General features: G+C 42.0%; 1 protein-coding gene and 2 pseudogenes across 3 annotated transcripts in view; all 3 read left to right on the top strand.

Moving 5' to 3' along the window:
• Plekhm3 (pleckstrin homology domain containing M3) overlaps positions 1-24,634 on the top strand; it is a 169,282-nt gene that overhangs the window by 135,310 nt on the left and 9,338 nt on the right. For 2 of the 3 annotated variants that reach the window (XM_021171504.2, XM_029477337.2), the window contains exon 7: positions 2,615-2,772. In XM_021171504.2, the coding sequence (XP_021027163.1) occupies positions 2,615-2,772 (158 nt within the window). Of the gene's footprint in view, positions 1-2,614; positions 2,773-24,634 lie in introns of those variants that run through there. The other variant, XR_015047129.1, reaches the window with a different exon arrangement.
• LOC110308143 (transcription factor BTF3 pseudogene) lies at positions 2,798-3,989 on the top strand (annotated as a pseudogene).
• Positions 22,820-23,584, top strand: LOC110308062 (V-type proton ATPase subunit G 1 pseudogene; annotated as a pseudogene).

The raw sequence follows: 24,634 nt of genomic DNA, 5'->3' as shown, positions 1-24,634 counted from the left end.
TGTATCATATGTTGGTGTTAGGTTTGTGCCTTACTGGGGTTGTTGGAGTTAATGGTCCCTGAGAGAAGAGAACTGAAACAGGTCTAGTGTACCTACAGCTTTCTGTAGGTTATGGAGGGAAGTGATGTGACTGCATGCTGGCCTAGCTCAGAAAACAGCCACTGTAATCTCTACCTCCCTGTTAGGAAAAGATCTATCTCTGAAAAGCAGTAAACTTGATTTTATATTCACTTTTTGTATTTCAGTGCAAAATAATATACATTCACTACTATAAAAATCAAAGACCCACAATAATACAAAGCAGCAACTGACCTATCTGACTTGTTCCTCTCCCCCAAGTTAACAATTGCTGAAATTGTTAGCATCATGGTATTGTTCCTAAGGCTTAAAATCCTTCTCCACTTCCATCTCTAGTGTACCCTCATTTTTTTTTTTTCAATAAAGGACAGATTACTTTTCTTGAAGTCTTACTGTGTCTCTGTTAGGTGTTAGTTGGAGGTAAAATTGTCATTTTTTTTTTTTTAGGTATTTTCCTCATTTACATTTTCAATGCTATCCCAAAAGTCCCCCATACCCACCCCCCCAATCCCCTACCCACCCACTCCCCCTTTTTGGCCCTGGCATTCCCCTGTACTGGGGCATATAAAGTTTGCAAGTCCAATGGGCCTCTCTTTGCAGTGATGGCCGACTAGGCCATCTTTCGATACATATGCAGCTAGAGACAAGAACTCCGGGGTACTGGTTAGTTCATATTGTTGTTCCACCTATAGGGTTGCAGTTCCCTTTAGCTCCTTGGGTAATTTCTCTAGCTCCTCCATTGGGGGCCGTGTGGTCCATCCAATAGCTGACTGTGAGCATCCACTTCTGTGTTTGCTAGGCCCCGGCATAGTCTCACAAGAGACAGCTCTATCTGGGTCCTTTCAGCAAAATCTTGCTAGTGTATGCAATGGTGTCAGCGTTTGGATGCTGATTATGGGATGGATCCCTGCATATGGCAATCACTAGATGGTCCATCCTTTCGTCACAGCTCCAAATTTTGTCTCTGTAACTCCTTCCATGGGTGTTTTGTTCCCATTTCTAAGAAGGGGCAAAGTGTCCACACTTTGGTCTTCGTTCTTCTTGAGTTTCATGGGTTTAGCAAATTTTATCTTATATCTTGGGTATCCTAAGTTTCTGGGCTAATATCCACTTATCATTGAGTACATATTGTGCGAGTTCCATTGTGATTGGGTTACCTCACTCAGGATGATGCCCTCCAGGTCCATCCATTTGCCTAGGAATTTCATAAATTCATTTTTTTTAATAGCTGAGTAGTACTCCACTGTGTAAATGTACCACATTTTCTGTATCCATTCCTCTGTTGAGGGGCATCTGGGTTCTTTCCAGCTTCTGGCTATTATAAATAAGGCTGCTATGAACATAGTGGAGCATGTGTCCTTCTTACCGGTTGGGACATCTTCTGGATATATGCCCAGGAGAGGTATTGCGGGATCCTCTGGTAGTACTATGTCCAATTTTCTGAGGAACCGCCAGGCCGATTTCCAGAGTGGTTGTACAAGCTTGCACTCCCACCAACAATTTAACTAGGCACTTGTTTGGAAAAAAAAAGTGGGGGGGGGGAGTACCCAGGTAGCTATTGTTATTTATGGCAGTCCCTAAGTTACTTTCACCTTTTTTCCTGATATCAAAGTCAGCCCATATAAGCAGACATTAACGGTACAGAAATAAAAGGCAGACTCATTGTTATTGCTGTGTGAGGTGCTGAGCAGTAGTTAAGTGCATTAGTAATGTAGTTAATAAGTGACTGCCGTGAGTTCCAAACTCATCAATATTTGCAGGCCAGCACATACGGTGATGGGGAGTGGGGGACATTAGAGGCAGATCCGTGGCTCGTGCTGGGATCAGCAGTCTCGTGGATGCCCATGCCTTGTGGGGAGCACACATTGAGTGAGGCTCATCACCATGCTGGAATTCAGGCTGGTTTTTCGAGGTCATCTGTCTTTTCAGAAGTAGACAGATATTTTTGTTTTGTGTTGTTTTTAAATTGTGCCCATTAAAAAAAAAGAAATATAAAATTAAATACTGAAAGTGACCCTCAGAATCCCAGGTTACACCCCTTTTAAGTTATTATGTTTACCAGCAACATGAGAAACCCAGTTTTCCGTATTTGTTGTCTGTTCCTAGGGGAGAGAGTGGGAGGGAGTGGAGATGAAATCATATTAATTAATCAGACAGCTGTGCTGCTGACTTATTCACATAGGCATCATGCCTATATTTCCCTTCATGTCTTACAAACCTGCCTCCCTCCTCTTCTGCCACCCCCCAACCCTGAACTTGTCTCCTCAAGTGGGGTTCACCATGCTCCTCACCACACTGAAAACCAGAGGAACACAAAAGAAGCTCGCTCGCTCGGCATCTTCATTCTCAAGCCCCAGTGAATAAACCCATTCTTTTGGAGCAAAGCACTGGGCCTAGTCCCCCTTGAGCTGCTGGGAAATTATAATTAGAGGTTTTCCTGTTGGGAAAGGAGAGGAGCCCTTTCCCTCCCTTCCCACATCTGCAAGGCTTTGTGTTCTCAATGTTGGACCTCCTGGTCTTGTTTCTGTTTCCTCAGGTGATAGAGGGAAAGCTGGCTCCATTCTTGGGCAAGGTCATTAAATTCGCCACCGCGCATGTCTACAGCTGCAGTCTCTGTAGCCAGAAAGGGTTCATCTGTGAGATCTGTAACAACGGCGAGATCCTCTACCCCTTCGAGGACATTTCAACAAGCAGGTACAGAATACTTCCTTCTACGGAAATGTTTTTGAGAGTCGTGTGTGCTTTTGTCTGGCTAGATCAGGATAGTTCTAAGCATTGTCTCTCACCCACTGGAAGTCAAGTTTTCCCTTGTTTCTGTACAGCAGTTTTCTCCCCTTGCTTGCCATCTAGTTGCAATCCTCATTCTGTTTTTACGAAGAAGGAGGTAGCATTGCTGCAAAGAAATGCTGTCTCAACTGTGGAGCAGAAACTGAAGGAAAGACCATCCAGAGACTGTCCCACCCGGGGATCCATCCCATAAACAACCACCAAACCCAGACACTTTTGTGGATGCCAACAAGTGCTTGTTAACAGGAGCCTGATATAACTGTCTCGTGAGGGCCTCTGCCAGTGCCTGACAAATACAGAGGTGGATGTTCTCAGCCAACCACTGGACTGAGCACAAGGTCCCTAATGGAGGAGCTAGAGAAAATACCCAAGGAGCTGAAGGGGTTTGCAGCTCCATAGGAGGAACAACAATATGAACTAACCAGTACCCCCAGAGCTCCCAGAGGCTAAACCACCAACCAAAGAGTACACATGGTGGGACTCATGGCTCCAATCGCATATGTAACAGAGGATGGCCTTGTGGGACATCCATGAGAGGAGAGGCCCTTGGTCTTGTGAAAGATCGATGCCCCAGTGTAGGGGAATGCCAGGACAGGGAAGTGGGAGTGGGTGGGTTAGTGAAAGGAGGGGGAATGGGGTAGGGGGTTTTCAGAGGGGAAATGAGGAAAGGGGATAACATTTGAAATGAAAATAAAGAAAATATCTAATAAAGCATTTTATCAAAGAAAAGAAGAAGAAGAAGGTGCTTCACCGAAGTCACAACAGATGATAAAACCTGCAGTTCTCCTTAAAGAAGTTAGGGGTAAACAATACCTCTGGTATTGAAGAGGTGAACATGTTTTCATAACAGGGAACAGTGATCCATTTTAACAACCCTAAAGTTCAGGCATCCCTGGCAGCAAAACACCTTCACCATTACAGGCCACGCTGAGACAAAGCAGCTGACAGCAACACTTCCCAGCTCGGTGCAGACGGTGTGAGTAGTTCAAAGAGACCGAGTGAAGGTCTGCCCAAACAACCCATGGATGGAAAAGCACCTCTTAGTCCTGCAGAGGAAGATGATGATGAAGTTCCAGATCTGGTGGAGAATTTTGATGAGACTTCTAAGAATGAGGCAAACTGAATCGAAGCAACTTCTGAAGAAGGCGACACCTGCAGGAGTTACAGGAGCTGCTATTTTATATCATGAATGCTTTAATTATTTTAATTTTTTATGGATCTGATAAAGCCTAGAAATATTTTTAAGCCCAAGCCCCGCCCCCAGACACTGCAGTGCTTTTGGGTTTTTGCTTATACCTAATTCATTCTTGCAGCAAATTAAACTGAAGAAGCCTAGGAGTAAAGTTTGGAAAAGGTTAATTTAAAAATTAAAATTAAGTAAAAATAAGTTATGTTGCTATTTTCAGGAAGGAAGGAAGGAAGGGAGAGGGAGAGAGACAGACAGACAGACAGACGGAGAGAAAGAGAGAGATGCTGTCTCTCTCTAGTTTATTAGGTAACAAAGTGTCTGCTCAGATTCTGTCTTAGAATGGAGAGCGGCCAGGAAAATGCCCACCCAGCTTTCCAGAGCAACAGGGAAAAGAAGTGGGAAATGCCCCCCCCCCCCTTAGAGGAAGGCCAGGCCTAGACCTGCAACTCAAGGCCCTGGTGGGGAGCACACTCCCCTCAGACAACAGCAGAGGTGAAAGTGTTCAGGCCCTAAGAGAGAAAAGCAGGAGTTCATGTGGGATTCGTTTTCTAACCAAAGTAATGTTTGGGCATCAACAGATCCCCTGTTGATAGATGATTTTTCCCTCTAACTTGGATCATAATTTCTACTATGGCTTCTCCAAAATCACAAAATAATACATATCACTTTTCCTTTCATCCCTGGATCATAATAGAAATACTGTGTGTATGTGTGTGTGTGTGCACTGGCTTCTTTGGCCACGAATGTCATGGCTCATTTCCACCCTGCATAGCTCACTTACACTGTGGTTCAGAACAGAAGGTGAGGCGAATAGCCAGGAGAGGCTAAGCATGCAGAACAGTGCTAATATGGTGAGTGTTGACTCAGCCCTCTTGGCCACTCTTTAAACCCAAAGGCTATTTGTAAACATTGAAGAACTTGGGTTAGCCTGTGCATAGAAGGACATGGAAATACACGAGTTCAGATTCCAGTTTCCTGAGAATGGGTCCTTTGTTCTACAGTATAGATTAGATGCCTTTTGGGGATATACACTCTAACCTAAGAACTTCTGTACAAAGTTCACAGCATAAATATTTATAAAATCATAAAAAAGAAACTTAATGTTTATCAACTGATAAAGAAACAAAAATTGGTGTGCGCCCCCAGTGAACTACTGGTTAGCCGAGAAAAGGGATGTAGAATTGTTACATGTTAGCAGATGCTGGATGCAAAAAAAGCCACATGTTACATGATTCTCTTTTTATGGAATGCCCCAAATAAGCAGATCCTGGGGCTTGAGGGCTTGCGGGAAGGGGTAAAGGCAGACTTCTAATGAACACAGGGGATTTTGATGATGCAAATGTTGTAGAGTCTAGATTACAATGATGGTCACATAATCTTGTGGCTGCTAAAACTTTGGAACTAGAGGCCTTGAGGGCCAAGTTTTATGGCACATATTGTGATAAAAGTGAATAATAAAAACTAAGGAACTTCTGCTGAATAAGCCAGTATGTCATATCACAAAACAAATCTCAATTTGGAAATATATCATATGTATTTTCTAGTACATAGAATTTAAAATCTACACTAGGAAGGGACCTAGCAACCCATGAAATGTTTGGAACCTGAGCAGAATGCTTCTGAATTACCCCCAGGTTAAAGGAGCAGTCACAAGAGAAATGTTGAAGTATTTTTACATGAATGAAAGTGAAATCACAGAGATGTGGAATAAGGCTAAAGCAGTGCTGGCCAGTGGGCTTGTCCAGCCTGTGCCTGGGGCCTACAGGCCACACAAAGCTACATGAAACCAAGGGCAGCTATGAGTGTAACCCAGGGCAAAATTGTGAACTTAAAACATTGTGAGGTTTCTTTTTTTAACTTAAGTGTATGATTCTCGAGCATGGACTTAGCAGCTGACAGTGTCATATCTCAGTGTCAAGACTAGATGCATGTGGCTTCATGGGACTTAGAGCTCTAAACATCTATGTTTGGAAAAAGGAAAAGAATCTCAGTCAGGAATCTAAACATATACATTGAGGAACTAAAGAACAAACAACCCCAAACTAGCAGGAGAAAGAATATAGATTGAAATTCACAGAAATAGACTTGTAATAAGCAAGAAAACGACTGATTTTAAAGCCAACCAAACAAAGGCCACATGGCTTCATATGTGAATCTTATTGAATAATTAGAAAAATAATACTAGTGCTTCACACAAAAACAAAGGAGCTGATTCTAAAAAATGAAAAAGAAAATGACTTGAAGACGCACACACACACACAGACACACACACATATCTTTAACACATACTGATAGAACTTCATGGAGAAATAAATGAGTCTACAGTAACAGAGATGTCACCTCTCTGAAAAGGACAGCTCTATCACACAGAGTCCTCCGAGCAAGTGTCTTCTTAAACCAAACAGCACTGCCTGTATCAGGGACTAACTGTCATCTTCAGAACACTAGCCAGACAACATAAGAATGCATGTTCTGCTCAAGTGTGTGGAGCATTCACAAGAGCTGACATTCTCAGGCATAAGACACACCTGAACAAATCCTACCCACTAGAAACCATTGAAAGTACATTTTCAGATCATGTATTCAACAAGACATTGGTAGTGGGGTAAGGGGGACGGCTTTGTGGGTAAGAGTGCTTGCTGTGCAAGCTACAGGACGTGACTTTGAATCTCCAGTACCCACATAAAGCTGAGCCTGGCCTTGCTGACCTGTAACCCTGGTGCCTGGCCTTGGAGGAGCTAGATGAATGCTGAGAATTCATTGACTAGACAGCCTAGCTGAAATGGTGAGCTTCAGGTTCAGTGAGAGATCTGTCTTAAAACAATAATGGCGAAAGAAAGAGGAAGACATCTTTCGTCCTCCACTGGCTTCTGCATGCATACTTATAGACACACGTGCACCCCCACACACATGTGCACACATACCACACACACACAATTGGAATTAACAACAGAAAGGTGAGAAAAATCCAAGAGCATTTGGCAATTAAACAAAAAAAAAAACTTACAAATAACACAAGTTGAATATGTTCATCCATATGAAAGCATACATATGAATGTTTATACAAACTTTACTCCTAATTATCCAAAACTGTAAGCACCCATGAACCCACCAGCAGGTGAGTGGATAAACAAAATGTAATATATCCATACAATGGAATAGTAGTTCCCAATAGAAGGAATAAACATGTGGGCTACAAAATTCTGTGACATTGTAGAGAATGGGAAATGGTAGAGATGGTAAAGATCGCTCGCTGGTGGTCAGAGTTCTCGACTTGGCAAGAGTAGCTAGGTAAAGCAGGTTGTTGGGGCACTATTCTGTGTGATACTGTAATTATGTGAACATGACATTATCATACACATTTGTCTAACCCATGGACCATGGATAAAATGTCAGTATTGAGCTGTTCATTGCAACTATGCTACACTGCCTCAGTACTGTCATATAGTAAGGAAGATGGGTGCTGGTGCCAGTGGTTTGGACTAAGGAAGCTTTGCTGACTGTGACTGTGACTCTGGAACGGTTGACTCAAAGATCAAAGTGGGATAGTTTTAAGCAGACTTTCTTAGAACAGAAAATTGCAAAGGTAGTACAGAGTTCCATAGGCTGCACACCCCAGCACACAGTCCTGGCTTCCTCAGCCTCACATGAGGACATTGCAGCAGCTGGGATATAAAGCAGCGGCTCGTCAGGAGCTAAGGTCCATGGGTTTGGGTTTGGGGTTTTTCCATATTTCCTTAGTTTTTGCTTCATCCATTTTCTATTCTAGAATAGTACTTTACATTGAATTTTCATTTTTCAGAACTTTATTGTTATAGACTCAGCTATGACAGTTTCAAAGACTTTACTTTTTGATGATCTTAACAGTTTAGTTTTGAAGGACACGGTTGGGGATGTCTAGGTTTGTTTTTTGTTTTTTTGTTTCTTTTCAAGATTAGACTAAAAGCAAGCATGATTAAGCATATCTGTAATCCCAGAAATTCAGGAGCCAAGGCAGAAGGACTCACAAATTCAAGACTTCCCTGAGCAATATAACAAGTTCCAACCAGCCTGGGCAATGATAGCAAGAACCAATCTCTAAAAACAGCAACAGCAAAATTAGCCTAGGCTTCATGCTTTTGGGCTTGGGGGAGGGAAGAACGTGTAGGTAAACTACCATTTTTATCACATGTGACAAGCACGGCACCTTCCTGGCTTACCACTGCAGGGTTGGTGGCACGCTCCTTTGCTGTAAAGTTACCCTTCTTCTCCCTCTCATGTAGTCATCTTTGAAAGGAGTCACGTGAATCTCTCTATTGAGAGGTTCCACCTGCCTGGGAGCAGAGCATGCCCAGAATTGTTTGCAGTCCTGCTGGGGAGGTCTGTCCTTTTCTCTCATTCTTTTTTTTTTTTTTTTTTTTTTTTTAACTTGTTTGCTATTCTTGTCAGTGTAGAGTCATGCGTGGTTATTTTGTACCTTGGGGTGTACAGTGTTGATTATTGTTCAAGCTTTTCAGCTTTTCACTTAAGCTCTGCATTGGCTCCAGGTCCCTTTGAGATAGCTCAGCCATTGTATGTTTTGTTTGCTAGCTTGCTGTTCACCATTTTTTCCTTCCTGGCTGTATCAGATGATTCAGGCTCCTGCTTTACATTTCTTACCCTCCCCCATGTCCAGCGAAGCCTTCCCCTTTCATTAAGAATGACCACAGAGATGATGATCTGAGCAGGAGGCGTTATACATTTTAAATGCCACGTGTCCTTAGACTCGTCCTCTTGACATGAATTCCATACAGAATCTGCTGTAAAATTTGGTTTACGTCTAAAATCTATTACCTTCAATGATATTATATGAAAGACTATACTCAAAGATAATATGACTGTCAAGGCTCTGAATTCTCACCAAAATGGCCTCATTATCCCATGTGAGAGGCTTCTATCCAGTGGTACTAAATCTGTAGCTATTTAGAATCCTCATTCCCTGCTGGTCACAGCCAGCTCTCCCAACTTGCAGAGTGTGAGATCAAAAGGAACCTTGAGCATCTTTCCTAGAATCCAGGTTGATGCTTCTCAGGGAACTTCCTCATGGTGTTCCATTTCCAGTTAAACCCTAAGAGCAGTTTATACAAGTCTTTAGGAAAAGGCAAAAGAAAAATCAAAATTTAGCAGAGAAAACTTTGAGTGAGAAATACATGCCCATTTGTGGAATGTGATAAATAAATGTGATAAGTAATTTGAATAATGAGTTCAATGTGTCACTGAAATTTTGTAAATGAAGGAATATGACACATGAGATTCACCTCAAAATAATCTCCCTGTGGAGTGAAGGGACAGACAGAAGTGAGAGAAGGCGTCAGTGATAGATACACAGGGATAAATTGTGCTGTGCTCTGTATTTCTGAATATATTTGAAATTTTCCACATCTATATTTTAAAATCCTGGAAATGAGATACTTAGTGAATTTGTGGAGCCTAGTTTTATTTTCCCAGTATTATAGTTCAATTTTACAAAAAAATTCAGGGGTAAGCAGCTGACTCAGTGAGTAAAATACCTGACATGAAAGTACGACGTCCTGAGTTTGAAGCCTAGGAACACATGTGAGAGCTGACTTCGATACACATACAGCTAGAGCCTCAGGTCTCTGTGGGATGGAGTGTGGAGAGATATGAATCCCCAGAACCCTGCCGCAGCAAACAGCCAATACAAGACCCATTTCAAGCCAGGTGAAATGTGAGGACCTATACCTGACTTCCACATATGAACCATCACACACACACACACACACATACACCTCTCACAATATTTTTTTCCATTTATGAAAGTTTATTTTTTTAATATTTTTATTACGTATTTTCTTCAATTACATTTCCAATGCTATCCCAAAAGTCCCCCCATACCCTCCCCCCCACTTCCCTACCCACCCATTCCCATGTTTTTGGCCCTGGCATTCCCCTGTACTGGGGCATATAAAGTTTGCGTGTCCAGTGGGCCTCTCTTTCCAGTGATGGCCGACTAGACCATCTTTTGATACATATGCAGCTAGAGTCAAGAGCTCCGGGGTACTGGTTAGTTCATAATGTTGTTGCACCTACAGGGTTGCAGATCTCTTTAGCTCCTTGGATACTTTCTCTAGCTCCTCCATTGGGGGCCCTGTGATCCATCCAATAGCTGACTGTGAGCATCCACTTCTGTGTTTGCTAAGCCCCAGCCTAGTCTCACAAGAGACAGCTATATCAGGGTCCTTTCAGCAAACACTTGCTAGTGTATGCAATGGTGTCATCGTTTGGAGGCTAATTATGGGATGGATCCCTGAATATGGCAGTCTCTAGATGGTCCATCCTTTTGTCTCAGCTCCAAACTTTGTCTCTGTAACTCCTTCCATGGGTGATTGAAGAAACAATTTTTTAAGAGCATTACCAGTATACAGAAAGCCAGCTAGAGATACAGTGAATATGCATGACCCTTGATATCATATACAGTTTTCGGGACAGAAGAGCCATGAGAAAGTTCTATTAAAGTATGGTCAGAGCTAAGTAGACCTAGACCTCATCTGCGTGAGTGGAGATAAACCATTCTGTGGTTTCTGGGAGACTTTGTGCTGCTCTAATGCACTGACTTTGGTAAATGGGTTTTAGAATATACTGTATTTATATTGCTTTTTTCAATTATGAACATATAGCAAACACTGGTCAACTTGGACTTTCTTTTTCTTAAATCATTATCTAAGAGAATGCTCCCTGACTAATCTGAAAATATGCCCTTAGTGTAGGGTTTCAGTGTGTAGGGCATCCTCCCTGGAACATGTAGAGAGCATGCTGGAATCATGGGACTGGCATTAACCAGCACTAGTTCTAGCACTTTACTCATGGCAGTTCTTTTTTCTGCCTGTCCTATAAGTGCCACCTCTGTTTTAAACTCTATTTAGTTTGTGAACATATGTGTATATGTGTGGGCACTTGTAACATATCTTAAAACATATGTAGCAGTCAGAGAACAGACAGCGTGTGGGAGTTCTCTCGTTCTATCACTTGGATTCTGGGAATCAAACTCAAGTTATCAAGGCTTGGTGGTAAGTGACTTTATGCATTAAGCCATCTCCTGGCCCACCTCTGCTTTAATGATAAGGAAGCCTAAGTTCAGAGAAAACAGTTTACTTGCCCCAACAGATAAGGCAAAACACTTAACAATAAATGTGACTCAACATCCACGCTGTTCATTACACACTACTGCTTCTTCTGTAAGACTTCTTTGAAGACTGGCTGTAGTCTTCAAAGAAGTCTGCAGGGTACACCCTAAGAGTAATTATAAAGATATCTAGATCTGCCTTTAAAGGTACCTCCGTAAAGATGTGCTTTTCAATTGTCCCTTTATTTGCCCCAGGAGTTTAGACACCTGGAGCAGTTAGCCATGGCAGATGGGATGGGGCAGATACACATTTCTGTTGTTAAGTGGAGGAGTGGCTATTGTGACAGGGATAACAGAAGGTTGATACAGTGCATCCCTGGGCAGTGGGGTTATCCACGGAAGCTAAGAGTACCTTAACTTAACTCCAGATTGTTACACTATCCTGAGCTTCTCAGACACAAATGAAACACCTACACCCCCTTAACTAAGAACCTCTTAATGTCCAGACTTCAAGATTTGAATACAATAGAAAGACCATTCAGTAACTAAGCCTCATTTACCCGTGAGAGGATACAGGGGAAGCAAGGCTTTAGGAGGAACAAACATTCTGTTAAGACAATGGCAAAACTCCACATCCTAGAGAAATAGAAACAACACACTCCTGAGAAAATGTGAAGTAAACGCTCTATCCCTAAAGAATTACAAGTCAGAAGATGAACAGATACTGCACAAAGACTTAAGGAGAAACAATGAGAATGCAAGCAAAGAAGCCACATAAGGCCACAGTGGCCTAGAACTTAGATTTTTTCTTTTAAATCTTTAAATTGTCTCCTATATAGCTTTCTTTCCATCATCTCCACACTTTAATAATGTCTCTTATTATTAAGGACCCTTCCTGGTGCTGCTGAGGAGACATCCTAGTCTCAGTGTCTCTGGGAAGATGCCATTCCTTTTTTTTTTTTTCTTCAATTTTTTTTATTAGGTATTTTCTTCATTTACATTTCAAATGCTATCCCGAAAGTCCCCTATGCCCTCCCCCACCCCGCTCTCCTCCCCACCCACTCCCACTTTTTGGCCCTGTCGTTCCCCCCGTACTGAGGCATATAAAGTTTGCAAGACCAAGGGGCCTCTCTTCCCAGTGATGGCCGACTAGGCCATCTTCTGCTACATATGCAGCTAGAGACACGAGCTCCGGGGGTACTGATTAGTTCATATTGCTGTTCCACCTAAAGGGTTACAGACCCCTTTAGCTCCTTGAGTACTTTCTCTAGCTCCTCCATTGGGGGCCCTGTGTTCCATCCAATAGATGACAATGAACATCCACTTCTATATTTGCCAGGCATTGGTATAGCCTCACAAGAGACAGCTATATCAGGGTCCTTTCAGCAAAATCACTTGAAACACTCTGTGTGCGTCATGAAAGAGACCTGTGAGCTCAGTCAGCCATCCCAAGGCAGGATGACCTTCTGTCCTGCGCCATTCAGCTTGGCTAATTTTTTTTTCAGATGACAGGAAAGTTGTCTCCACTGGTATTTAAGTAGAGAAAGCATGGCACTCCAAGACTCTTTGACCAGTGTACCCTTCTGAGCTACATCCAGATGTGGATAAGAAGATTCTATGCTTGGACACAACCCTGAGTTTAGCATCCTCATTGTGTATGCATTCCATAGTGTTGATTGTCGTGTTACTTCATGAATGCTGACATGTTTCAAATGAACCAACTGGTTAAGAGGATTTGAAGGGTTTCCCAGTCTATAGCAGCATTACAGAAGTATTACACAGACCAGCTCAGATACAAGGCTAGAGCCAGGAACATTGGTCTGTCCAACTCGCCTTTAGAAAGGCATGAGAATGACATTCTTCCTGTGTGTCCTCAGGGCATCTACAACTCTGGCATTATTCTTCTAAAAGGGTTTGTTGTTTTAAGTTAAGTTTTGAAAATAAGACTTAGTCCCAGCACTAAAAAGGCAGAGACTGGTGATCTCTAAGTTTGGAGCCAGTCTGGTCTACACAGTGAGTTCCAGGCCAGTTAGAGCTTTCTAGTGAGATTGCATCTCATAAAAAATAAAAACAAATAATAATAATTAATAACAATAATAATAACTACAACAACAACAACAATAACAATAGTAAAAGAAACAGTATGGATTGAACATTCTTGCCAGTTTCTCTTTGTGTCCGTGTAGTTGGTTTCTCCTCCAAGAAGTAAGGATGGCTCACTTGAAGTTACTTACATTGAATTCTCACCAGTTGTACCAACACACACTCTCACTACATGCTGTGTTCACACTGTAGAAGAACTTTCCATGTTATCTTCAGAATGAACATTGGCCTCACAGAAATGCCCATGCAAGTGAGGCTCCACACAGAACTCATCATTTCTGTACTGAGATGTAGTGTCAGGTTAGTTCATATAAGAAAGGGGATTTGTTTTTTAAACAAATCCCTCCCAAGAAACTTAAACCTGAAGTCTGTCACTTTTACCTATCTGGTCAGACTCAAAATCATCATTTCCACTAAAGGGTGTGAAGAATCTTCCTAGTATATGCGACCTATTGAAAATGCTGCTGTCAGTTTCAATTGGCCTGCCTGCCCCTATGGACTAGAACTTGTTGAGGCATAGATACTATTCTTTCCATTGGAGCTTTCTGCCCTTCTGTATCCCTCATATACACATGGAGTCCCAAATACCCAACTGCAGGCAAACCTGAACAAAGGGTTGTTATCAAAAGTGACAAGGAAGCTGGGTTGTATATAAAGTGCTGAATTCCCTCCTCCCATGGAAGAAGCTTAAATACAGAGGTTGCTTGCTTGGTTGGTTGGTTGGTTGGTTGGTTGTTTTAGCACTGCCTGAGCAGTGGCATTAAAGTCAGTGGATTCAGATCAGATGTGATGGTGCATACCTTTAGTCCCAGCAGAGGCAAATGGATCCATGTGAGTTTGAGGCCAGCCTAGTCTACATTCTGAGTTCCAGACCAGCCAAGGCTACATAGTGAGACCCCGTGTTAAAAAAAAAAAAAAGCTGATTATTTTCTGTTGTTCTATTTGCATTTTACTTGCCCACCAATAGGGCATATGGAGAGCATCTATGGAGAGTAAATGTCCAATAAAGCTGTCACATATGTGCCAAAATAATAAACTGCACATTTGCCAGCAACCTGACAAAAGTTTTCCATTTGTCTAGTTCAGTTCATTATATTTTTAAGAGAATTGCGTGTTAAATGTTTGGTCTGCATTGTGGGGCGGGGAAGGGGGCAGGGTACAGGTGAACTGAGCTTGAGAGAAGAAAGAAGTGCTATCCAGAAGCTTCGAGTATTCCACCCACCGTGGCTTCCTATTTATTCAGCCTTCATTTCTGAGAGCCCTTGCTCAAACAGACTGAATTCCTGGATTATGGCCTCATGTGGACTTAAATACACACACATTACATACCCTTTTCTCACTAATCAGCCTGACACATTCCTTTGTTGGTAAATGGTTCCAAAGCAAACACTGTCAGTGCACCTAATTACCAGGTTTGTGGGCTGTGCTTGGCAGTCCTGTTACATCCTGTTCAACAACAGAGGGCAACAGCCTTGGCTGGGCCAGGCTTAAGGAGGGAAGAACTTACCCCCAATGTCTGTAGTCTTTTTTAATGATATTTCCTTTCTGTGGCTTTTCTTGGGAAGCAGCCCACTTAAGGAGTATTGTAATAAGGTGTGTGATCTTAGAAAGAGCCAAAGGAAGCCTGGGCTCCCCTTCCTAGGTGCCATTTCTGGGAAACCACCCGCTTCTGTCTGCTGGCTGCTTTCTGACTAGGACTGAAATGCTGGACACTTTGTTGGTGGCTCTCTAACAGACTCTTGCCAGGATTTAGAATCTTCAATGTCTATAGATTGAAGGGTCTTCAGAGACCATGTAGGTATCTAGGGAGAGGAGAACAGAACAGAAAGCTGGTGAATGACAGGAGAGAGTAATGAGAACCACGATGCAGTTCTTCTCTTCTTCAGTCTCTTGACTGCCCACCCATCCTTGTGTTGATGTACTTGCTGTGTCTGTGAATGGTTGACTTGATTTGAAGGAAAGAAAACAAACTTTTCAGCACAGTGCTGGGTGGCTTGGGAGCAGCATCAGGCAGACTTTTATTTTCTTTTGCTAAAACAAAAAACAAACAAAAAGAAAACCTATATTCAAAGAATAACTTAGTATATAACATTGCACCGTGGCTGGCTCCATATTCTCATGTCTAAACACTTCAGAATGTATACTAACAGACAAAACTTGCATGAAATACTTGGGCTGACCCTACCCTGTATGCCCTAACCTCTTGATTAATAAAGCACATTTATAACTATAGTCCTCATGGTGAGGGCACCAGTACCCTTGGTTGTCTCAGTAGATTGCTGTCAAGACATGTTCCTTACTGAGTTTCTAGTTAGGTATCTAGGTTGCATGGCCTTGTCTGTACACATTCCGGATGACCTAATTGTCTGTTGCTTACAGAAGAAAGTGGCCATCATTGATTAAAATTCTGTTTTTATTTCTAATTGTAAAAAGAATTGGTACTCACTGTAGAAGACACAAAAAAATATAAAGAAATTCTCCATATGTTATTATTTTTCTACACATATTATTTATATATTTATATATGAACATATATAAAATGGAGTCATGTTGAAATGCAGACCTATATCTTTCATTGAGCACATATCTCTGGCTCCAAATATAACCAATCATATTTAATCTATAAATGTTTATTGGTGAATACTTTAACTGCTTTTTAAAAATCACAATATGGGCTGGACAGATAGTTTAGCCGTTAAGAACATTGACTACTCTTCCAGAGAACCTGGCTCAATTCCCAGCACACACATGGTGGTTCACAGCTGTCTGTAACAGCAGTTCCAGGAAACCCAACACTCTCACACAGACAAACATGCAGGTGAAATACCAATGCGCATGAAATAAAAATAAATAAATTATTAAATCAAAATATATTGGGTGAAAAAATTTTCAATTAGATAGATAGATAGATAGATAGATAGATAGATAGATAGATAGAAGTATTAGGGTCCATCTAATTAGTAGAGGCAGGCTAGTTCGTGGAAAGACCAATGGGAAAGGGATGAACAAGAATATACATCATTAACTGTGCCACTTGGTTGCTACATGACCCTTGACATGCCACCACCCCTCTGGACATCTCAGGGAGATAGTACCAATTAACAAAAGGCATGAGTGGGAGGTTTTTCTAGTCCTGAGATTTAGCATCTTAATATGTATATTGTATATGATGTTTTATATATTGTTCTGTATAATATCCAAGCTGACTGATTTTGACACACTCATTACTCTCAAGGAGCTTAAGAGTCAAACTCAAACTGTGATTCTGCCTATCACTTTGTAGGATCCATTTAAAAAGTGAATTTGTTCTATTCTACATACTGCCCAGTCCAGAGCTGGACAGAGTAACTAACTTCTCAATGAGTAATTCATGACAGCAACGAGTGAAGCACTGAGTCTCTTTATTTTAACTTATTCACGTTACACTTAAGTGGTTTTAAAGTTTTAAATCACAGACCTTTAAAATTAACTTTCAAACTATTTTAGGAAGTTTTTATTTAAGTAGACATTACCATTATATGTGACTGTTTTTGAGTATTGGCTAACATCCTGTCATATATTAGGGACAGATGTGTTTTACTGGGGCAATGAAGCCTCTAAAATCAAAGAGAGAAGATATTAAATGTTTGAGCTTGGCTAAACTACTCAGAGAACTTAATTTCAAAACCTCTTTTAGGTTACTTCTGTTACTTCTTAGCGTATACTTTTTCTTCCCCCTGGGACTGTAAATAAGTAAGCTGAATACACAATGGGAAGACAGGAAGTGTTTGCCTTTCCATACAAAGAAGGTTGACTGTGTAGACTGAGCAATTTGTTCTGAAATTAACTATCTTGTGTACAAAAGGTGCAAAAGTAGCTTTGTTTTGTAATGTATGTTTGTATGTTGTGATTATTTTCTATACAATGAATTTTGAGAATGGACATGGTAGTGTCATTAAAGTTGTCATTTAAAAAATCTTTTTACTTTAACGCCTTTTCTAACACACTATCATATTAGCATGTCTTCATTAAGTACCTTCAGGACTCTGACTATTGAACCACTCAACAGTGCTGCAGCAGTAAACACTCTTATTCTGTAGCCAACACTAGTAATTATCTCTTCCATCCCTGATGCTCTCAAAAACTTACTATCCACAGAAACACTTAGTGGATACTGTACATTCTCATTTTATATGAATGTTGCTATTTGGACCAAAGTGTACCAGAGCATAGAGCTCAAGAGAGCCATGGAGAACCAATAGTCACCTGCCAAGGATGCGCATGCCCAACAGAGGCTAGAAACACATCCAGCACCACACCTACAACTCAGGGAGCTTTAGGCCACTGACTCTCAGTGGCCTTATCTATTTTGCCGTTGCCAGAGCACCAGCCCTGATATTTGGAAGAACCACAAGACCATCTTATGGAATGGGAGACTGCCACCCTAAACTAGTCTCATCTTTGGTGTGGTTGCCAGTAATTCTTGTTCCCACAACCAATGGAAAGAATCATGTAGCCCTTTGATGAGAAAACAAGAAAAGACAGCAAGATAGATAGATAGATAGATAGATAGATAGATAGATAGATAGATAGATAGAAAAGAAAGAAAACCAGGAATTTGTGAATCATCTTACAATAAAACAGTAACATAGTAGACAAATGTGAATAATGATCCTGAAGCTGGTTCAGACCCAGGCTTGGAAACATACAAAGCCACTGAGCTTGCGTAGATTTAGTGTAAACTGAAGTTCTAGCGTGAGAAGACGATGAAGCGTGATGCAGCCATTCTGTTAGAGGGGAGTTCACGTCTACTTTCTTTTCTAGGAAGCAGATCATTAGTGGTAGGTAAAAAGGAAATTTAAATGAAAAGACTCAGCTAGAAAACAGCTTACGTCACCATCAGCGATTGGACAGAAAAGTCTTCAAACTGTAGAATACAAAGACTTAAAGAGATTTCTCTGGCAGAGAAGGTACTGTCTTCAAGTGCCAACCCAGGGCTTCTGAATCACAGGTGATGTGACTGTCTAAACTTCCAGCGCGGGAGGTGACATTCTCCTCCACCACTGTCCAAGCCTATTTACAGTAGACTACTAGGAGAGGCCTGTGCATATTAAGGGATCTTTTGCACCTAAGAAGTACCCATGTCCCCTCTCAGGCCAACTCCCCTGCAAAGAAAGTTTCTCATCTCAGTTTCCCTCTCCCAGGCCAACAGTTTTGGCTCAGGCCACCACCTGAGCCGTCAAGAGGAAGCCAGACCAGTGATTGGCACAGCTGTTACTGCAGCCTGAACTGAAGAGTTCCCTAGGGATTCCTTTGTCTAGCATCACTAGCCTAGAAAAACCATGAGTAAATTATGTAATGTCGTCTTGTTAAAAGAATGGGATCGATGGCTAGAGATAAGTAAGGAATAAAAGTAATAACTGATTTGTTCTTTCTAAATTCATATCAGTAACCAAGATTGTATTCCTAAACAACTTTTGCTGACCATAAAACTAGGCTTGTTTTCTGAACCTCCTCGGCATTTTCTAACATACTCACCATGCTCAAACTTTCTCTTGCTTTGGCTCTGCTAAGTTATGAGCTCAGCTGTGCTGAGTGAGTCCTGGTCAGTCCTAGATGAATTACTTCCTTTTAAAGGCATCTTTCATAAATACTTTGTAGTTAAAACTTTTCTTTTAAATTAAAATAAAACCAGTGAATCAACAGAAGTGTGGGGGAGCCAAGAGCATCTCTTGTCATCTGCATCACCTTAACTGCATTCTGCACTCAGCTTGCTCTGTCCCAACCAGGCCTTTCCAGGTGTCCATAACCTCCAGGCATTTGAACCACTCAGAAATCTGTACAGAGAGCCACTGCTCCTGTGTTCTAGTCTGCAGTAGCCACAGCCATAGTGTATCCCAGTTCTGGCAACAGTGGTAGAGCTGTTACATCCTCCTGTAGTGCCTGTATTTTTTCTAGCAGCATATATATTGTCCTGAAATAATCCCAAGAAAAGGTGAGCATTTTTTTCTTGAGAATTATAGTGACGGCCAGGTAAACCTTAAGATGCAGATTTAGTGTCAGAAATATTAGCTTTTGCCTTTCCCCAGATTCTCTTGCATTTACATTCAATTTGTTGTGCTTTTAACCATGCCTTAGAGCATGGCTGACTTCTCTCCCAGGCCACAGATTAGCAGGAAGGACTTATTAAGCATTTACACAAAGGATGATGGTGAGTTAATGTCCCCAGTAGGGTAGCAAAATTAACAAATGAATTAATTAACCCTTGTTTGCATTCTATTTTGAATCCAGATTGTAAGTAAAGCTTTTGTAATAGGTATTAGCCAAGCTTAGCTGACAAACTCAAAGTCCAGGACCAAAGAAAGCCTAATGCTTTGTGGGTTCCAATCAGGGAAGCTCTTCCTTAATTAACTCTGGCTTAAAGGACAGATAAAAGCATCATTACAGGACATGCCAATTGTCTTTCCAAGAGTTGAGGTGTGTGTTGAATAACCTGAAGAACTACGTTGTATTTGACTACTAACTGGAGAAGGGCCAGAATTCAAATCACAGCACCAGAATCAAGTCCAAAGCTTAGGACCACAAAAGCCACCCGTTAGTATTTTGTGTTATATCCATTAACTTAGAGACAGACTTAATAATCACGGGAAAACAAATAATGCCTAACTCAAAGCACAATTATTTATGGATTTTAAAAAGCTAATTTATGTACATTCACACACCACCACCACCACCACCCTATAAACAAAAGGCCAAGTAGATGCTGCCTATTTTAAATTTCAAAAGGAAGGGTTGGGGGATGGGTGGGATCACTATGAGCAACTACGAATGTGTTGTGGTCAAATATAATGATATATAATGATGCTCTCTGCATCCTCTCTGCAAGGCCTTTGCTCCACTAACCAAGACGTCCACGTCGCTTGTTCTCTTCCTCCTGGTCCTGCTGGTAAAATTGAGGGGTGTTTGGACTGTCAGATTTCTGGTTAGCCTAGAGTCAAGTCCCCTGATGGCAGTGCCTAGGCCACTGCTTGCCTTACCCCATCCATCAGAGCCCACTCATAGTCAGTTTCTTATTGCTTGTCATCTTCTCATTATTTTAGTCTTTCACTTCCCCCAAAGAGTGGTCCTACTCAGTGTTCTTATTCATTACATTGTATTTCATTCATTTCACCTTAAGACCTCTAATAACAGATTATGGTCCTACTTAGTGTTCTTATTCATTACATTGTATTTCATTCATTTCACCTTAAGACCTCTAATAACAGATTCTGTGTATTTTACTGAGCAACAAGGACGTACATAGATGCCTAAAATATGTACATATACAGATATACAGGCCTATTCATACACGATACTGGCCAATTTCCTGTTTAAGGGAATTGTGGGATGGGGGGGTTGTTTGTTTGTTTGTATGTCCAATGACAGGAGAAAACAGCAAGCCAGACTCCAGTAGCTACCTCACTTAGCTAAAAGATTTAAATAATCTTCCTGCTTTATTGGAAAAGCCAGTGATCACTCATGACTGTCTAGGGCACCTTACCCAGCAGCCATCCCCTAAATGGCACGCGTATGCTCATAGTGGATACTTCTCTCTGCTGCTCATCCTGTTCGTTATGGTCTCTTGAGAGTGGAAATCAACCACAGGCTCTATACTTCTCCGAAGGCCCATCCTTTGCTTGTCAGAAAGCCAGCAAACTGAAGCCTGAATTTTAATCCAAATGAATTGTCCAAGGCCAATGCCTGAGCCAAAAATAAAGATGCAGAAGGAAGAGAACTTAACAAGAATGAGCAGACACATTGCAGTGACCTCTACAGGGGCAGTGTCCTTTAGCAGTTTCCTGTGACCTCCCTGTGTGCAGTCTGAGTCTGGAAGGGGGCAAACGAAGCCATCAAGCCTGTGTCTAATTGGTCTCACATCATCAGCATTCCAGAACAGGAAACAATCTGCAGCCAGGAATTCTTGCTTCTTTGCCATAAGATTTGAGAAGCAAACCTTTACCCTTGGATAGATGTAGCTTGGCTAGTTTGTAGCGGGTTCTGGTTCTTGGATTCAATAGCCATAATAAAACTATCTATACTAACTTATGTAACCTACCTTAACTAACACAAATAAACCGCACTCAAAGGACTGTAACGCCCCTTTACTGGGCTGAGCCTTTCTGGAGAGGAAGCAGCTAGTGCTCCTTGGCACTCATTCCCCACAGAGCATGGGAAAGGAGAGTGCAAGTACCCAGCTCGATTCCACTGCCCACACCTCCCTCGAGTCCACATGTTGGAAGACACTGGATACCAGCTAGCCCAAGGAGTGAAGAGAATAAGGTCAAAAGACAAAGTACCTTGTCACTGTCCTGTGGTATGTTTATGCCAAGCTGAGCTGAGAAACCATCTCCTTACTCTGATGTTCTCACCTCTGCAGCAGCATTCTCGTGGTCGCTCTCTCACGTCCTCATGGACGCTCTACTGATGTGCTTTCCCAGTGGGAGTTGCTTTTCCTAGTTCATAAAAGGAGTTTAGTGTATAAAGTACATGCAAAAATAAATTGCCTTTTATTTGCCTCATGGTCTGGGTAGAGTATGAAAGAATAGAAAGGCCACAGAGAAATTGCCCATCGAAACTGATCCAAAAAGCTACTAAGTGCAACGAGAGCTAGCCAGCCAGGATAGCTCTGGGATGGAGTTGAAAAGGCACTGAGCTGGTAAAAAGTTGAGTTACCAAATGATGCACAGTGGTCTATCATGGGTGTTTATATCAAGCTTGATTTTATTTTATTTATGGAAATAAAATCTCAATCTTACAACCTTCCTGCCTCAACCTCCCTGAGTGCTGAGACTATACACATCTGGCCTTTGACCTTTCTCTTTTCCAGTGCTGAGAATCAAACCTAGGGTCTTGTTGGACATGCAATCTACATGACTTACATCCAAACCTCTTTACATCTTAAATGATGTTCTAAATAATGTCGGAAACAACAGGATAGTACTAGTTTGTTCAAGGTTTTATTGTTGTTGTTGTTGTTGTTGTTGGGTTTTTCGAGACAGGGTTTCTCTGTGTAGCCCTGGCTGTCCCGGAACTCACTCTGTAGACCAGGCTGGCCTCAAACTCAGAAATTCGCCTGCCTCTGCCTCCCAAGTGCTGGGATAAAAGATTAAAGGCGTGCACCACCACTGCCTGGCTTGTTCAGGTATTTTTTATTACATGCTTTACTGAAAATAAGTTGTTTTGAGAATGACACGGATACGAGTACTGAGCTGGACCTTGTTGGTTGGCAAGAATGTAAGTCAGCAAGTGGGAAGGGTACCAGCCAGTTAATTCACTGGGCACTCCTCTGTGATTTCCTTTCAAGATATTTAGGTCAAGATATTTGTGATTCTCAGCAGATACTATTTTGACCCCACAGATATTGTCAGTATCTGTAGCCATTGCTGATTGTCACAGCTCAGATTAGGGGAAGGTTGCTCTGGCTACTGGGTAGAGGCTAAGCACCCTATAGTGACAGGACAGCCCCTTGCACTGAAGAAAATCCCACCTAAAATGTCAGTGGTGCTGAGGTTGAGACTCCTAGCTTATGAAGCAATGTACATATAAGAAAGAAATGGGAAAATCCATGTGCCTTTAGTCAGTAGCAAACACTCTGCCTGAAGTTGCATCCTATAAAGAAACTTTGGCTTTGGTGGCTTGCTGCTTAGCGAGGGGACTCAGACATATAGAAACTGGCCTTCATTTGGTATGTTGCCTGTTGCAGTTTTTAGTCAGAGGTGATTATGATGACAGATTTGCCTTGTATAAAGACAGACTTCTGGCTGGGTGGTGGGTCAGGTGACCCGAGGGGCTTCGGAGTGTGTTTGAAAAGTTGACTTAGGCCTTTCTCTCGGCCCAAAGTCCCCTCAGCAATGGCGAGTCAGTCGCAGGGCATCCAGCAGCTACTGCAGGCCGAGAAGCAGGTGGCCGAGAAGGTGTCCGAGGCCCGCAAGCGAAAGAACCAGAGGCTGAAGCAGGCCAAAGAAGAAGCCCAGGCTGAAATTGAACAGTACTGTCTGCAGAGGGAGAAGGAGTTCAAGGCCAAGGAAGCTGTGGCACTGGGCTCCCATGGCAGCTGCAGCAGTGAGGTGGAAAAGGAGACCCAGGAGAAGATGACCGTCCTCCAGAACCACTTCAAGCAGAACAGGGATGAAGTCCTGGATAACCTCTTGGCCTTTGTGTGTGACATCTGGCCGGAAATCAATGAAAACTACCGCATAAACAGATAGGAGGTGGAAGTGCCTGCTCTGTGGGTTGGCATGAGATCTGCCCCCATAGAATAGGAAACCTCCACAGAGCTGGAGTTCTGTTCTGGAAGGCATTAAATTATTTCTTTATGCTGTTGTAGGACCCTTCACTTTTTGAGAGTATCAAATCTAGCTTTTTGTACAGACTCACTATGTACCTGAAGTTTCATCTTCTTGTATGTCTTTAAGGAGCATATGTCACCTGTTTTCCTGTGTCTTCATGCAATGTTGACTTTTTTTAAATTAATCTAGTAGAAAAAATTCTTTGAAGGAAGAAAGGGAGTAAACTGTTCCCTTCTCCTTTCTTACAGGTCAGGGGCGTTATCTATGAAAAAGTAGACAGTAGCTATTAGTAACTCCTATGAAGAAGCAGCCAGCCTTAGAGTACTCTATCCTGGATAATTTAGGACAGTCAATACGATATGCTTGTTCCGGCTGCTGTTAGTGTAACCTAACCCAAATCACTAGATGCTAGGACTTGACTTTTTACATGTTTTTGGTGTGCTTATAATCATTTAAAAGTAAAAATTTGTCTTGCTCTTCAAAAAAAAAAAAGACAGACTTCTGAAAACTTGGGTAGGGTGAATCTTCCTTTCTTTTTCTTTTAGGTGGAGCGGTGAGTATCTGTAAAGGTGCACATGTGTACTTGGTACATGTGAAGGTCAGAGGTCAATCTCAGGGTCATTCCTCAGAGTCATCCACTTTGGTTTTTAAGGCACGGTCTCTCACCAGTTTGTCTAGACTAGCTGGCCAGTGAGCTGCAGGGATCCTCTAGTCTCTGTCTTCCCTGGGCTGGGGTGACAGGCTTGTATTGCCATATGGGGCTAGGAATCAAACTCTGGTCCGTCCTCAGCACAAAGGGAGGGGCTGCAAGCACTTTAGTTCAGGTAACATGGTCAAGGAACAGTTAAGCCCTAGGAGCCAACCATCTTTCCAAGTAAGGCCCCTCTGTAATAGAGCCCTGTTCCCAAGGAAGAGCAGAGCTCTGTTGCTCTGCAGATGCTGTGCTTTCTCTGAACCTCACACTTCTGCTACAGACTTTTATTAATTTCATATAAAAACAGATTTGTCTTTTTCTTCCCTTTTCTGCCGTTTTTTCAAGGTTTTTCTTGTCTGTTTATTTGAGATAGG

This window comes from Mus caroli, unplaced genomic scaffold (assembly GCF_978045245.1).
Source record: "Mus caroli unplaced genomic scaffold, Mus_caroli_1 scaffold_1, whole genome shotgun sequence".
Taxonomy (NCBI): domain Eukaryota; kingdom Metazoa; phylum Chordata; class Mammalia; order Rodentia; family Muridae; genus Mus; species Mus caroli.
This window is presented reverse-complemented; position numbering and strand designations above follow the sequence as displayed.